The sequence below is a fragment of the Solanum tuberosum genome, unplaced genomic scaffold, assembly GCF_000226075.1.
Source record: "Solanum tuberosum cultivar DM 1-3 516 R44 unplaced genomic scaffold, SolTub_3.0 scf00365, whole genome shotgun sequence".
Taxonomy (NCBI): domain Eukaryota; kingdom Viridiplantae; phylum Streptophyta; class Magnoliopsida; order Solanales; family Solanaceae; genus Solanum; species Solanum tuberosum.
Window position 1 is genome coordinate 266,738 of NW_006239290.1, and position 16,439 is coordinate 283,176.

The 16,439-nt window shown below is 35.3% G+C and overlaps 3 protein-coding genes across 5 annotated transcripts in view; 2 read left to right on the top strand and 1 right to left on the bottom strand.

Annotated features, from left to right (window-relative positions):
- LOC102602563 (protein FLOWERING LOCUS D) overlaps window positions 1-1,530 on the top strand; it is a 7,086-nt gene extending 5,556 nt beyond the window's left edge. The window contains exons 4-6 of the mRNA XM_006361621.2: window positions 165-210; window positions 306-715; window positions 979-1,530. Of these exons, the coding sequence (XP_006361683.1) occupies window positions 165-210; window positions 306-715; window positions 979-1,028 (506 nt within the window). The 3' untranslated portion in view covers window positions 1,029-1,530. The remainder of the gene's footprint in view (window positions 1-164; window positions 211-305; window positions 716-978) is intronic.
- A 379-nt stretch (window positions 1,531-1,909) lies between these two features.
- Window positions 1,910-7,971, bottom strand: LOC102602900 (protein MEF2BNB homolog). Of its 3 annotated transcripts, none has more exons than XM_006361623.2 (3): window positions 7,835-7,971; window positions 6,005-6,059; window positions 1,910-3,173 (listed from the first exon to the last, which is right to left on the bottom strand). In XM_006361623.2, exons 2-3 carry the CDS (start codon window positions 6,010-6,012, stop codon window positions 2,348-2,350), a joined length of 834 nt encoding a protein of 277 aa, XP_006361685.1. In that variant the 5' UTR covers window positions 6,013-6,059; window positions 7,835-7,971; the 3' UTR covers window positions 1,910-2,347. The 3 variants fall into 3 exon arrangements, with proteins under 3 accessions (XP_006361685.1, XP_006361684.1, XP_015170915.1); XM_006361622.2 differs by having other exon boundaries at window positions 1,910-3,176; XM_015315429.1 differs by lacking the exon at window positions 6,005-6,059.
- A 2,399-nt stretch (window positions 7,972-10,370) lies between these two features.
- Window positions 10,371-13,026, top strand: LOC102603457 (F-box/kelch-repeat protein At3g23880-like). The gene is made up of 2 exons (XM_006361624.2): window positions 10,371-10,597; window positions 11,039-13,026. The coding sequence occupies exons 1-2, from the start codon at window positions 10,391-10,393 to the stop codon at window positions 12,191-12,193; spliced, it is 1,362 nt and encodes a 453-aa protein (XP_006361686.1). The 5' UTR covers window positions 10,371-10,390; the 3' UTR covers window positions 12,194-13,026.
- Window positions 13,027-16,439: the final 3,413 nt, after the last annotated feature.

Consider the following 16,439-nt stretch of genomic DNA (forward strand, 5'->3'; position numbering starts at 1 on the left):
CTCTCTCTCTATATATATATATATATATATATATATATATAAATAAATTTATCTCGTTCTCCCTCCCTCTCTCAATATAGAGGAAAGGGCAAGTAGCTTCATTTGTTCCTTTTTTGAAACTGTGGTACGTATCAATTTAAGCCTAAAGAATCTTCCTTAAATAGGTGTCATGAAGTCAAAAGACACCACTCTCAAGCGAAAAATAGTTAGGTATGAGCACCCACCATCTTTCTCTTTAGTTCCTTTCTTTTCTTGTTGGGAGTGAATCTCAGCTTTCTCTGGATCCTGTTTTTGAATTATTTCAGGAAGGCTAAAGTTGTAAGCGGAGGCAATAGAACCACTTCTTCCCCTGCTTCTAGCAGCAGGATTAAAGCAGTTGGCAGCAGCACTACCACGATACATCTGACGAATGTTGACTTGGAACCAAAACCAGTTTGCGCTATTGGATCTGTAGCTTCTCCAAGCTTGAATATTAGAGTAAATGACGACATGGGGTCAAAATCAGTGGGCAGTTCTGTACACCTGCTTCACAATGCAAGCATTGGTGACAAGTTTGAGGGTAATTTTGGTAGTTCTGCCGCTCCGCTTTTAAATGTTGGAGGGAACACAGGAAGCAATAGTGATGGGCCTATATATCTCAGAAGTACATATGATGATAGCACGGATACATTTGCTCCGCCTACTACTGGAAATTTGGCTAGTCAGCATACATCAGGTATATTATGGTAGCAGACACTTTTCTTTGCTTGCCTGTTGTACATAATCTATCTTCATGCCATTCTCCCACTATGCTCCTTAGATTTGTTATGGCATTTTACGTATAGTTAACTAGCATACGTAGAATGTATTAGTGGACTATCAAGAACCTACTTAAATTTCATTATAGTTCTTGTAAATGTAGCTGCCTTGAGGACGAAAAACTGCAATTTCCCATCTATCTGATTCACTGATTGTTGACCTTTATACGCTGGCTTGCAGGTGATGGGGATATGGAAAGTATGATGCTTGACGGGGAATATAGAATGTGATTGACAGCTTGACACCTTTCGCAACTATGGTGCTTGACGGGGGATCTAGGATGTGATTTTCAGCTTGACACCTTTCACAACAATGGTGCTCAACAGGGAATCTAGGATGTGATTGTCGTCTTGACATCTTTCACCTTACTCCTCGTCTTCAAGCGCTATGCATATTTTACAACTGAGAACCGGAGGTTGAACGACTAAGCCAAGAAAAAGCTCTCTTGATTCTCCATCTTATAATACTGCCGTCTGCAGTTGTTCTGTCTAGTGTGCAAGTTATACTGCTGGGTAACTTAAAGGCATGCATCCTCTTGGGATTTCAATCCCATTGTATAAATATAGTGCAATTTTTAGGAGTTCACTAACCTTAGCAGTTTTAGTTGCTATTTTTTTTGTATCTAAAAGCAGTAAAGATTTACTGAAGAATAAAATAGGCTCGTTTGATCATGAAAACTATTTACTTGGCTTGATGATAGTTTTAGAGTGAATGAAATTTCTTATTTACAGAGTTGTATTGAGCATTTTTCTAACAAATATGGTTGTCGATTGCAAGTAAAATGTGGGTTGCATAACTCTAACCAGCTACCAAATTATCCGTAGTGATGTCCCCTCTCTCCTCCTCACAGAAAAATTGAAAAGAAGTTTTATGATTTCTAATGTCATGTTGAAAGAAAAAAATATGAAGTTTTCATTAACTTAATAGGTTTGAAAATGGTATTTACAAATTCGTCAACGAGCACAAAATGAGATAGTAATTTTTTCTTCTCAATTAAAAGGTTAAGTGATCGTAAAATGCGATAGTGTGATTAATTAGTCAATTGTGGACAAGTAAATAAAGACGGAGGAAGTACTCTAACGCGCTAACTCAAAAACTCAAATAACTAGAATACGAACCAAATGACCCGTTGGTATTATTTGGTTTCATATTTGGACCATGAAACTGATTATTCAGAACACAATAATAATAAGCTAAAGCAGTTTACAGACAATAAATTCCTCAATGTACAAACACAACTAGGACAATAAAAAAAGGCAGTCCGATGCACTGAGTACCCTGTATTCACGCAGGGTCCGGGGGAAAGAGCCGCACCTCTAAAGAGTGTGCTGTAGACAGCTTATCCAGAGCAACCTATAGGTCACACGGAGACAACTTTACACACTCCACTTATACAATGAACTCTCACTTGTACATTTTTCATCTAGTATAATAAAGTATATAAATCATAATACAGGAAGAGAGTTTCCTTCATAAGAAAAGTATCGTCGATGTTTAAGAGTTCAATAGAGCTAAAGGACTTCAGCTTTCCTTTTTCTCTGGAGCAGCATTATGATTTCAATGTCCCTCCCAACCACTCTTCTAGTTTCGCTTCTTTATCAGCTTTGAATTCATCAAAGTTTTCGGTTAAAGACAGCAGTTGATCATAGGACATGCTTTTGTTTACCTGTTCTTGTTGTAGCTCATTTGCAGTTTGACTTGACAATGTTAAGTCTTCACTATTGGCCCGTCCAAGTGAGGACGAAGAGCTCACATCTGCAGCTAATAGCGCGTCATTAGTACGAGTCACAGATGGTTCATCCTTGTCTGATGAAGATGGTTCACTCTTGGCTGGCTGAGTTTCTTCGGTCTCTAACTGAGGCCATTTGAAGTTACTAGCCTTTTGTTTTGCGGACTGAAAAACATTCGAGAGATATCCAGCTGTCCTCTTATCATCCTCTTCTGAAACAGTATTGCGAACCCAGGTGGAAGGACTCCAAGAGGTAGCTATACCGACTGGGAAACTTGAACTGGGTCCGCTAATTAATCCCTTCTTTGGTTGTTTCTTTGAAATGACAGCCAGGGTATGTCTGAGATCTTTGATCATACCATTAGCAATTGGAAGGCCACACTCTTTCATCGACCTGATCACGGTGATGGAATCATCTGAATCTTCCGTGTGAAGTGCCATTTCACGGGATTTTTCCTCAATACTGTTTTTGAGATTAACAAGGTTGGGCGCTGCTTTCTGGGAATGCTGTTGAATATAGAAAAGCCCAACAGAGGGCTCATTTGCAATGAACTTTATCATGTCCGCCAAGGATTCAGTTATCTCTACAAAGCCGTCCACTGTGGAAAGTTCATGCATTTTTTTGAAAGCCAACAGTTCATCATCACTGCTGGGGCAAGAAAACAATGAGAGTTTGTTCAGATAAATAATCAGGAGTCAGAAATTGGGGTGTGTATTCTATATGATGAGTAAGTTAACCAGATTTCTAGGGACGGTTCATCCACTTTGATAAATATTAGTGGTTTAATAATTATATACTACGTGAGGGGCAATAATTCAACAGGTAAAAAGCTAGGAAATGCTTCTGGATCTAAGCTTGTGCCAGAAAAGGTCAATAATCATAGTCAAAAACAGTTGTAGTAACAACTACAACAAGTGAGGTTTGGGGAGGGTAGTGTGTATACAGATCTTACCCTATCTTGAAAAGGTAGAGAGCCTGTTTTTGATTGACCCTCGGCTCAAAACAGATGAAAAAGACAACAATAGCAACAAGCAGGAGCAACAACAAGAAAGTACAATAATCGGTGTTAAAGAATCAATAGAAACAAATAGAAATCTAAGACTACAAAAATAAAAGACTAATACTAATAATCCGGGAATGGGAAAGCAAAGCGCTCGACTACCTACTAACCTTGTAGAAGAGAAAAATACTATTGAATTGTGTATCTACATTATTACATTGAGACCCTATTCATAGACCCTACATTAGATTCCTTTTCCACCTAGGACACTACAATACAATCCTTTTTCAAGTAGAATTCTATTTACTATTCCTAATTATATTCCTATTCGCCCCCAAGGCTTAGCTCAAGTGGCAAAAGGTGGAGGATTTGTGGCTCGGGTCGCAGGTTCAAGCCCAACACCATGCAAAGCGAAGCCCGGTATTTAAGTGGTTAAGGGTAGAGGGGCGGGCCCATTATCCACCGAGTTTAGAAGGCTGTGATTGGTCCAAAGGGCGGGTCACAGACAAATTTCTCGGTTATCAAAAAAAAAAAATTATTCTAAGTAGGATTTGTATATATTATTCTTGATCCTATTCCTATTCTAACAGTATCATTCCAAGATTCTCCACCTATCACTATTTTCTCCTCAAGTTGTCCGCGAAATATTTCTTAAATTTTGGTTTTATAACTCTATTTTTAGATTTTTGAATTAGTTTTAGCCAAATCCCCGAATTTGTATCCATACCTAGATCCATATCCACAAACTTTAAAATTCAGATCATGAAGAATCCGTCCTCTAGATTCACAACCATATCGGACACCTGCGCTCGAGTCCGAGCAACTTAGGATTGATAAGTGTATGTAAATTTGTAACCACTTTTTAATCCTTCCAAGCAACCCAATGGAATGTGTAGTGGGTTGAATTACAAGCTGTCAAGTGTCAAGTGCCGTAAGTTCTTTCCTACTAAGGTTGACGGTGGAGTTGTGATATGGAAGGAATCCTCGAACTAAATGGAAATTTATGAGGCACAGATTTTCAGAGGTCAGCAACAGAAATGAACAGCTTGCAACAACAATCCAGTGTAATCCCACAGGTGGGATATGAGAAGGGTAGCGTGTATCCAAACCTTACCCCTATCTTTGAGAAGGTAAAAAGGTTGTTTCCGAAAGACCCTCAGCTGACCAAACAGTGAAAAAGAGGCAATAGCAACAAACAGAAACAACAGCAAGATAATAAGATACCGAGGCGAAACCACAGGCAGTGACAGATTTGAAAATAAGGAATGAACCGCTTGCATAGACATTATAATAAATTCACAAAGAAAGCTCATAATTGTTCATATTTCACAAAAAGTCATGCTAACTGAGGCATGGTTTTTACAACCTTTTAGTTGCTGCATTTATACGCCCCCTTCAATAGATATGGTTTGGTTATATCAGCTAAGTACCCTCAGAAGGGTTTTTCTGTTTCCACTTTAGCAGATTAACGTAACATGAATTACACTTGATGTAAAGACACTTCCGCGAGGATATTGCTAATAAGACGTGAAAATAGACTCTGATTATCACATACCCAACAAGCTGATGACGGGAACCAGAAGGGTAATGAACTAAAATCAACTTATCAAAGATGCAAAAGAAAACAGAAACTACAGTGAGACCCAACATTAGCCTCTTCGGCTCTTCCCAACCCCACCATATAACAACAAGAACATATTACACAAAGTGGAGTCTGGGGAGGGTAGGGTACTTGGGGGTAGAGAGGATGTTTTTAATAGACCTTCGGCTCGAAGGAGAACAATTCAAAGTAGATAAAAAAAGGCCCCCAACCCCACCATATAGAAGAAAAATATATAGTTGAAATCATCAGTCTACCACAACATACAAAGGATTTCAGGTTTCAATCCATCAAAGCATTAGACTCCATAAAAGGCCTAATCAAGTATAACCTCAAACCAGACCGAAGCAGTTGTCTTTTCTATAGCTCGAGAGGAGTATGTTTATAGTATACTTTGGAAAATCAAACTGGACACAGTAAATTCAGAAACAACAAGTGCCTGCCACATCCTTTTGAAGTAAACTACCATGTCAGCAATATGGATGAATCCCCAAAAAATGGAAGTGTAGATAAAAACTGTTTAACCGGTTAACAGTCCGAGAAATAGTAATCAGTCTTGCTCATTACTTTTGAGCATAAATTAGTCTCCAGACATCACCAGTAAGAAACTCCACTAGAGTAGCAATTGACATGATTCCGTTTGTTATCATTACATTTTTCTTTAGATTTTCATAAATTTGATTTGCAGCTTCATTTTATTTTATTATCTTCTCAGAACATATCATTCTTGACACAACAATTAGAAATAACAGGTAGCCAATAAGATGCAAGTTATGGTCAGAGAAAGAAATTTCAATGTAATTAACTACTTCCCTAAGAAAAAAAGAAAAAAAAAGGGAATATAGTTTCTAATTTTCCTGTATATAAATATCTTACTTGAACATAGATCATGTCCACTAATAAGCCAATTTGAAGTTGAGATTTATGCAACCTGCAGAATGAAGTAGGTAACCATCAATTAACATCCATAATTCTAACTCCATTTTGTAAATTTGCAAAAACTATGCAGATAAAATATACTGCAGGCGTCACGCAACAAGGACACTGATTCAGCCTAAGTTGCTCGGACTCTCCAAAAATGTTGCCGCACCCATGTCAGATCCAAATGCACTTCTTTTGAAGGGTCCGACAAGCACTGACATTTATGAAGAGTCCGAGCAACATAGGATTCAGCAATGTTAATTCTATTGTTCCAGCGTTTTCAAGATTCACCGATAAGCAGGGGCAGATCCAGGATTTAAGCTTTATGGGTTCAAAATTTAAGTTCTTAGAATTGAATACTCATTATATTTTTAAAGATATGGGTTCATATCCACTATTCATTGCAATTTTAGTGGATATTCACATATAAATTTATACTTTGGGTGAGAAGTACTAGATTTATATGAGCCCGGTATCCGCACTCTGCATCCACCTTTGCGTACAAGCTGCTACACTGGAAAAAAACAGTAATACACTGAGAATCGTTCTCGATTTCGAGAACTTCTGAGGGCAAAGTAAACCAAAAAGAGGCTTTCTATTTTGTTTACACCTTAAATACAAGGTTTTCCCTTTCTCCCAATAATATACATTACCTAATTAAACAACAAAGACATTCCAAATTCAGGAAACCACTACTGATTCTAAAATAGTACTCCCTCGGTTTCACTTTTTGTCCTACTTTCCTTTTAAGACGGTTCCAAAAAAAGTCTCTTTCCTTTTTTTAGCAACACTTTAATTCTCGCTTTCCACATGACACATTTAAAATCACAAGATGAAAGGGGATTTTAGTACATCCTACATATCTTTAGTTTAAGACCACACAATTCAAAAAAATTCTTTATTTTCTTAAACTCCATGTCAAAGTCAAAACCAATCACAAATTGAATTGCAGGGAGTATCATTTTACATTACATTCTTGAAATTCTTTTTCCTATCAATGCAAATTTAGAGCCTGTAAAATTGAAAGAGGAATAGAAAAACCAAGATTCTAACATTTTAAAAAATAATTAAGGTAGAGGATTAGCAGATGGGGAATCGAACCCTCACTGATAGGCGACAAGGTGAAAGTTCGGTAAGCCAACCAACTAAGCTACTAAGATTCCCCAACCAAGATTCTATTTGACCAAGAGAAAACTTTAAAGTACCCCAAAAAATCAAGTGTTCAATCGATAACCAATATCCACCTAGATATAACAGAATCCCACTTCTCAAAAACCACTTTTTAGTTCAAATTCACTATCAATTAGCTAACAATCAACCAAGGCACACCAAGATATAACAAAACCCCACTTCTCAAAACCCAATTTTTAGCTCACATTCCAATTATCTAACAATCAACCAATACCCACCAATATATAACAAAAACCAATTTTTAGCTCAAATTCTCAATCATTTATCTAACAATCAACCAATTCCCACCAAGATATAACAAAAACACTTCTCAAAAACCATTTTTAGCTCAAATTCTCTATCATTTGCTAACAATCAACCAATAGCCACTTCTCAAAAACCAATTTTGACCTCAAATTCTCTATCAATTATCAACCAATACCCACCAAGATATAACAAAAACCCATTTCTCACAAACCAATTTTTAGCTTAAATTCTTCATAAATTAGCAAATTAAAGAACACCCCACAAGAAAAAAAGTTCATCTCTTCCTTTAAACACCCATAGTGAGTACTATATCATAAAAAAGAACAAATGCAAAATCGAATAACTTACAGATCAAAGTAGAAAATTTGAAGCTTCCTTCGGCCCGTTGATAGGTTTCAACAACAATTGTATAAGGCTATTTAATGTAGTATTATAGGCAAGAGAATTAGGTTTTTGTCTGTACTATATTTTGGATGTTGAAACCAAACCAAGATAGAAAAGGAAAATTACTTTTCCTTCTTTCCTTTTTTTCGTCGTTATTTTGATTACTGTTCCTTTAATTTTTTCGAAATCCCGAATCCGCCTCGGATTCAATTTACTAAATTTATCATTACATAAATAACGAAAAAATTCATATTATGTTAGGAAAGATTTGGTGTAATCCTGTCATTTTTTTAATTTTGTTTTTATTTATTAGTATTATATTTTATTCTTTAATCCACCTTTTAATAGTAACTTTACTTTCGTACTGTAATTATTATTTTTTAGGTTTATTATTTAGATTATTGATGTTTGATTGTGTGTATCAAAGGAAAACGATACAATTCATTATAATATTATATTCATTAAAATAATATAATATGATTCAATACATTATGAAGCAGTTTTTCGATAGGGAAAGAGACAGGGGAGGGGGAGTTGGCTATAATTGAGATGATTTGGATGGACGATATGAATTTTTTCGAGATAGTTAACCAATTTTTACACCTCTCAGAGGAAGAATGTAATTCAACTCAAACGAAATTAGAGATACGACCAATGAGTTAATAGTCCTTGTTGAGTAGGAGTTAGAACCTTAAGAGGTACATAGTACAACTTGAAAAGCGTAATGTAGTTTGATATATATTACTCAAATTTCTTAATAATTGTGACCTAATGTATTGTTTCTCCCTTTCAATTTGTATTTTTAAAGACATTTTGGTACACATATGTTTAATTTAAGATCATAAAATTTAAAAATCACTCGACATAAAAAATGATTCAAACATTCCAATTATTCAATAGCCCTTTTTTGAAGGTACTATTTAATTGAAATTTGGACTAGGGAAAAGAATTATACTCCAGTTAATTAGATAAGTCTTCGTATATTTTGCTGACATTAGTCTCTTTTGTTAGTTGCCACAACAATATTCTCGATGTAATTTTTTTTGGTAACAACTGTAAATATATTACCATAACCAACAAAAAGTTCGAATACAAATGAAGAGCACCTTTCTCTGATAACAAAGAACAGGCCTCCTACCAAATCATAAGAAAACTAAAAACACATTAAATGCTGAATAAAATTCCTACACTAATCTTATCCGCGAACACAAGTTTCAGGAGCTGTCTTGCTTCAGTCAAACAAATCAATATCATCCATTTCCTTACAGAAAGGAAATCAAGCTGGACCAGCAAATAATACAATGAAATTGGTAACATAACATCTTCAATGCATAAGAAATTTTGCATTTTGTTTTCAGGTAAGTTCGATATTACAGGCAACGTTCGATAACTTTCCTCCTCGAGTAAAGAACAACCTAACTAACTAGTCAACCTGTTGATCCACCGAGAAACATGAGTTCCATACAATGGCTTGCATTGACATGCTTGAAGTACCTGAATATGGCGCTCTCAGTGAGTGTAAGAATAAATTATATTTTATAAAATGAACAAAGCAATTTCATTTTATGTTTAAATATAGACGTTAATAAATTAATGACCGCTGTTATATTAGTTACTTTCTAGAATTGTGACTTATTTGAATCAATTTTATCTCTTTATGATTCAAATAGATTATGTACTTTAGATGTTATTTAGATGAAAAAGACATGTTTGCCCTTAATCATTCCATTCAAGACTTTTCTATATATAATAATAGAAAAAGCCAAGAAAAGAAAAATGAAATAACTAAAAATAATTATTACCCCCGTTTCACAAAGAGTGACCTGGTTTGACTTGGCACAAAGTTTTAGAAAATAAAGAAAACTTTTGAATCTTGTGGTCATAAATTAAAATTATGTCAAATGTACTAGATTGCCCTTCAATCTTGTGGCTTTAAACATGCCACGTGGAAAGCTGAAATTAAAATGTTACCAAAAAATGAAAGAAGTCATTCTTTTTGAAATAGACTAAAAAGGAAAGACAGTCATTCTTTTTGAAACGAAGGGAGTGCTAATTATTGTCCATGAATTCCTAAGTTTTATGTTTGATGCGCCAATTATCCATTTGAAAATCAACGTAACGTGTTACTTTTTTTTTTTTCTTTCTTTTCAAATGAAAAAGAAAGTTTATAAAGTAAGAGAATAATTATTTTCAGGAAATTTTCAAAAAATAATTGTGTTGTTTAATATGAATGAGGGTGTAAGAAAATATTTTGTAGCATCAGAATTTGTTATTGTCTAACTTAAAATTCTATATTAATTTATCAATTAACTGCATTATATTTCAATAATATTTGTAGCATTAAATATGTTGATGTTACTTTAATATTGCAATATTTTTTTACCAAATCAAATTGGGAATGTTAAAGAATCCGACCCGACCCGATCCGACCGAAATAAAAATAGGAATATAAGCGCCAGCAGTGAATTACTTCTAACATATATCCATAGATACCCTAGAAAATCGAAATCGAGTGTTGCGATGGCGCAGAAAAGGAAGAATGATGGAGAATTAGCAGAGAGTTCGTCTTGTAAGAAACAGAAGACGAAGGGAAAGGCTAATTTTATCTTTTCTGCAGCTGCTGCTATGTTCTTTCCTCTATTGTCCTTTATAACCAACAACAATTTTTTACTTAAATTAGGGAAGAAGAACCCGCCCTCAATTCATCAGCTGGACGTTGATGATTCGGTAAATTTGTTGATTAAACATACTATTTTTCTAATTTTGTGATTCAAAAAATCTCTGGATCAGGGTATTATTGTTTTTATATTCTGATACAAAAAATAAAAATATAGTCTTTAAATTTGAATTAGGAAACTCAAGCTCTACTCTTGAACTTGTGTTCATGGATTCAAAATTTGTATGCGTCAATAAAAAAATTACTTTTATGTATAAAGTATAAATTTTTTGTTGAGGAGGTTCGGGTGGACACCACCTAGATCCCCTGTAGGTGCGTGTTTTCTGGTAAATAGGAATAATGCATGCTATCTCCGTAATTTTTATATCCTTTTTGAGTACATTGCTCTGTATTCTCATATTCAATTCTATTATTTGTTAGTGAATACCCGTTTTGTCTTTTCGTTGAAATGTTGAATACTTTATAAAAAATGTCTTTCTTGTTCTATCTAGGTCACGGTTCAGTTTCCTGAGGAAATACTTGCCAACATCCTCAGCAGGTTACCTGTGCGGTCTCTTGTTCGATTCAAATGTGTTTCCAAATTTTGGACAACATTGATATCTGATCCTTATTTTACAATGAAGCATCTCAATCGTGCCAGGAATGACCATGATTCCCAAAAGCTTCTTATCTACCAATGGGGCCCTAAGGATTCTACGTTCTCCCTATATTGTTGTCCTTTATCGCCAGTTCAACAGGCTAAGGATGTACAAAAACTTAAACTTGATTGCCCTTCAACCCTTAAACCAAGGAGTTGTCTGATCCATTGTTGTTACAATGGCTTAGCTATTATCGAGATTCGTGATAAAGATCGCGTCAAATTTTTGCTGTGGAACCCTTCCATAAGAGAATCAATAGTACTTCCCCCTCTGGGATGTCCCGGGGATGGACGTTCTCGTTTTGGTTTGGGTTATGACTCAAGCAGTGGTAAGTATAAGATCATTCATATGCACCAGAACCTAGAAGGTCCCAATTATCCTAAAGAAATTCTCGCGTTGAAAGATGGCTCTTGGAGAAGCATTGATGAACATCCTCGTGCCAATCGCTGTTGGTTTTATGCCACTGATTCTTTGCCATTTATACATGCGGCATTTCATTGGATCCAGGTTTCAAGAAATTATTTTGTGGTGATTTCGTTTAATATTTCAAATGAAGTGTATGGAGAGATACCTTTGTCAGTGGAAATATTAAGCTTGAAGCCAGGCCCTGACACTGTTGGCGTTTCTGTGTTGGAAGGAATGCTTTGTGTTCATTCTAATCTTTTTTTTACGGGAAATGGTACTTTTAAGGTATGGGTATTAAAAGAGTATGGTGTCAAGGAATCTTGGATGCCATTGTTAACTATAGTAAAAGATACTCCGTATGTTTATGCCGCGCCGAGACATAGGTTTGCGGATGGTGAAGTGCTATTCTGGTGCCTGAATATTGAAACTAGAGGGCACACATTTAGGACGGTCAGTAGACCATTTAGATCATGGCCTCGATGGGTAACTAGAGGGCACACATTTAGGATGGTCAGTAGACCATTTAGATCATGGCCTCGATGTGATACCATTCAAGGTGGACATGCTTTTACCGAAAGTTTGATATCTCCAAAATCACTCTAAGGGGTTCGAAAAATAAAAATATGGTCCTGAAATTTGAACTAGAAAACTCAAAATACAAGTTATCTATTCTAACTTTCCATCAGGGTAAACTTGGATCAACTTTCTGTTTGGAAGTTCATTGAGATCATATATAGCTTTCAGCAACTTGTGCAATTGCCTTTCCTTCTCTTTTGAGGACGAGTCCTTCTGCTGCCCAGTGTTGAAACATGGTGATTTTTCGGGATTATGCTCAGATAAGTGAAACAGGACTTGAGATAGAAAGACAAGTCTTGATAACCTATAGTGAGTAACCTTTTCATGTGCTTGAGTTCGATATAATTACTTGTTAACAAGTCTGCCACGAAACAACTCCCACACCTCTATTTCATTCCCTTTGGTAGCCAGTGCACCAGCAATCATCAAAATCGCCATTGGCAAACCGTTGCATATTTTTCTATGATGTCTTTTGAGATTTGCATCAGAGACAGAGGAGGATGTAACGGGCTGTCAGATAAAGCTTTTCTGCTGGAAGGAATCAAAAATTCGTCTTCAGACAAAGGATAAAACACGACTATCACCACCAGTTTCCGCGCAAATGTGATGACATATTTCATAAAAATACCATATGATGATAACCTTGCAGACACCACTAGGAAACAAACATTTGAGAGTCCGAATATCAGGGACATCAATCATCAAGGACAACTAAGTAACTCAAAGAATCGTTGGTCATCATCAAGAACTACTTCTTCAAGCCTCGACACCTTCCAACATCATTAAAAGATTATCATTTTGAGCTTTAAATAACTTTTCAGACATCAATGAATGATGGCCCATAATCCTTTTTCTTGAAATTTTTTGCAAACATGTTTTTCAAGAATGTCTTGGACATCATGAGCAATTGTTTGATCCATACTTGTAATTCAACATCTTCTTCGTCTTTTGCATCAGCTACTCGCGAGAAGCCTTTTGAAACCTACTAGTTGAAGCTGTAGCCTTCCTCTGCTCAACATGGGTCCATGACATGCTTCTTTCCTGCTTTGTCTTTCTGTCTGTGAAATTAATTACTTGTTTTTAGGATTAGTCCACAACGTGAAGTGTTCTTTTCTATCATTGGGTGTTTGCATCACTCTCCATATCCCTTTATTGGATTTAAGACCAGGGCCAGGTTGTTGTGATAAATAGAACTATTGCATTCTGATTGATACAAGTATATGTATATGTTGTGAACCCAAACACATGTTTGGTGCCTACATCATGTGATAAAAGTTCAGGGATCTTATCCTTCTGGTCGTGCTGAATTAGTCTTCTATCTCCCTCTATTCTCAACGTATTATCCTGGTGCTCTAAAGCTCCAAAAGGGAGAGGGAGGGAGGACAGGAAGATGGAAAAAAAAAAAAAGAGAACAAGGCAAAAAACATAAACAAATTTTCACAACAAAAATCGCATTCCACTAGGCTTCCTCTAGTATTCAAAAAAATGTCACTCTGTCCTACACAATTGTAAACTATGATAGACAAATTTTCACAAAAAAAATCGCCTTCCACTAGGCTTCCTCTAGTATTCAAAAAAAATGTCACTCTGTCTATTCAGCTTTGTTCAGTACATGACAATTGTAAACTAATGTTTTGAAAGTATACACATTGAACAGTATGGTTTTTCCGTGTACTACTTTTGTTTTACTCGAAAAATAAAAATGGACTTGTTTTAGAAAAATCAACTAAACTTATGACTTGAAAAAAAATCGATTTTCCAAAATAGAGTCGCCACTTAATTTTTTTAAGAAATTAAGAAAACTTTAAGGTTTTTTCAAAAGATTTAAACAGACAAAATCAATTGAAAATAAAAAAAGGGTTCGAGTTCAATGTACATTCCGAGAAGGTGTTAGGCCCTCGGAATGTCCGCTAACTTGCGGTCAACCGACGATTTGACTAAAATGACTTTTTCAACTAACTTTTAAAATTTTAACTAAGTTTCAGAAAGAAATAAAATTTTAAGTTGTTACTTTTAAGGAAACAAATTCGGCATAATTTCTATTAGGACAAAATAATCATATGTAGTTAAATATATAAAGGGGAACTTTCACATATAGCCACTCAAAAATAGTCTAATTATTCTCTATAGGTATAGTTTGATAATTACAATTCGTAGCTACATGTTATATGGAGGAGAGAGGCGAGAGAGAGGGGGCAAAGAGTGGGAGAAAGGTGAATTGTATATGTATATAGGTTAGATAATTGTATATTATACATATGTATTTGTATATATGGCAAGCGAGATTGGGAGAGGGAGGAGAGAGGTGAGCGAGAGAGGGCAGAGAGTGGGAGAGAGGTGAATTGTATATGTATAAAGGTTAGATAATTGTATATTATACATATGTATTTGTATATTCTGGCGAATTATACATATACAAACGTGGCTAATTATACAAACTCGAAGTCAGCCCGCGTAATTAATATATAATGTTAGTCGTGAGTGGTAATTATAGCAAACTATAGCTATGATGAGTAATTAAGTAGTATAAATTTGCTTAACCGCGTAATTTTCCCATATATAAATGAGTAAATAATAGATATTTCAAAAATAAGAAAGGCAATCTTGGGGAACTTAATTAATTTTAACCATAAAAAAAAAAAGTTAGTTAATCAATAACATGAATAATAATAAAGAAAGAAGGAACAATTGGACTTGGGTCTTTTTGCCCAAATCCAAATGAATTGGGCTTTGTCCCACCTGTCCTAACTCTAAAAAATCTGATATACATTAGATGTATACTTCTGTATATAGATGTATCTCGGCCCATTTTGTGTATATTGGGGTGTATACCAAACATATACAGCCTACTTCAAACTCCAGCACCTGTATCCTGCATCTCAGACCTGTATATCAGCTGTATACTGCTGTATACAGCCTATTTTTAAACTATCTGAGGCCTGTCTCAGCTTCCTTTAACATGTATTTCAACTTTCAACTTCCCAACGATAGTCAAGGCTTGACTCAAAGAGATTCAACTCGAAGATATGCTAAGAGAGGAGTCCAAAAGGACTCGGATTGGAGTCACATGCATCAACAATAAAATTACATATGAGATCCGATACATTAAATCGATACAAGAAGCATAGAAAGAATGACATCAAAATATCAAAAGAAAATTTATGTGCTACTGCTACAAACTATAAGTCATTATAGCAAAATATATTATGTAGGACTTAAAATAATGATGAGAAAACTCTTAACTTTGGTACTCATAGGAGGTGTCACTCTAAAGGAAAATTTAACAAGCTAATCAAACAAACATAGAAGTAGATACAAGCATTATTAAATTAATTTCCAACCACATTCATATATCCTTAACAATTTATGACTAACTGCATCATTAACTATTCTAGACATGAAGGATTAGGAAATATCACATATTATCTAAGTTTTAATAAACACACTTAACAATGAATTGACAATAGTTAATCGGTACACCATACTTAGCATAGAGAATAAATTCCAATTAAATTAAGATATTATCCAAAATTAAACTAAAGTCGTATTAAATAAAGGAATATCATCACAAAATGCCAAATTTTCCTAGACTAGAATATGTATAATCTAAAACAAGATGAGCAACTACTAGATTGAGGGAACAACGATTCAGTAAGATGAAGAAACACATAAACTAGTGATAAATCACAAGGAGGATTGTACTAAAAGTTCCAATATTATTGTCTCAAGCTAAACTGCGAACACAATGCTTAGATTTCTAGGATAACAAGGAAAAAATTAAAACAACAAGATAACAATTTTCAGATTTTATTTATAACAAGCTAAACCGGAGTTTTAGGACGAACAAATAACACGGCAAGCCAACACATTATTGTAAAATACCCAAAGTTATTTAAACTTGAGAGTTGTTGCTTAACATCACACAAGCAATAGCCAATTGAACTAAAATAGCTAACCAAACTCAAACGAAAAGATTATCAACACAAGCGACTTCATTCGAAGAAAATCGAACTATTACATCAGCAAGATTCAAAGCGAACTCAAAGGGACAGACCATCAACCGTGTTCAACAATAAGATCACTAAAATGTCATGAAAGAGATAGCAACATTAGAGAAGAAACAAGCTAAGCAGTAGCTAAGGACTTTGACAAAAATGAGACTACCATTAGGGCTGGCAAGGGGATGGGGACGGGACGAAGGAGGACGGGGCTGGGGGATTTGGCCGGGACCGGGACTGGGGGGACAAAAATAAGTCCCATCCCGTCCCACTAT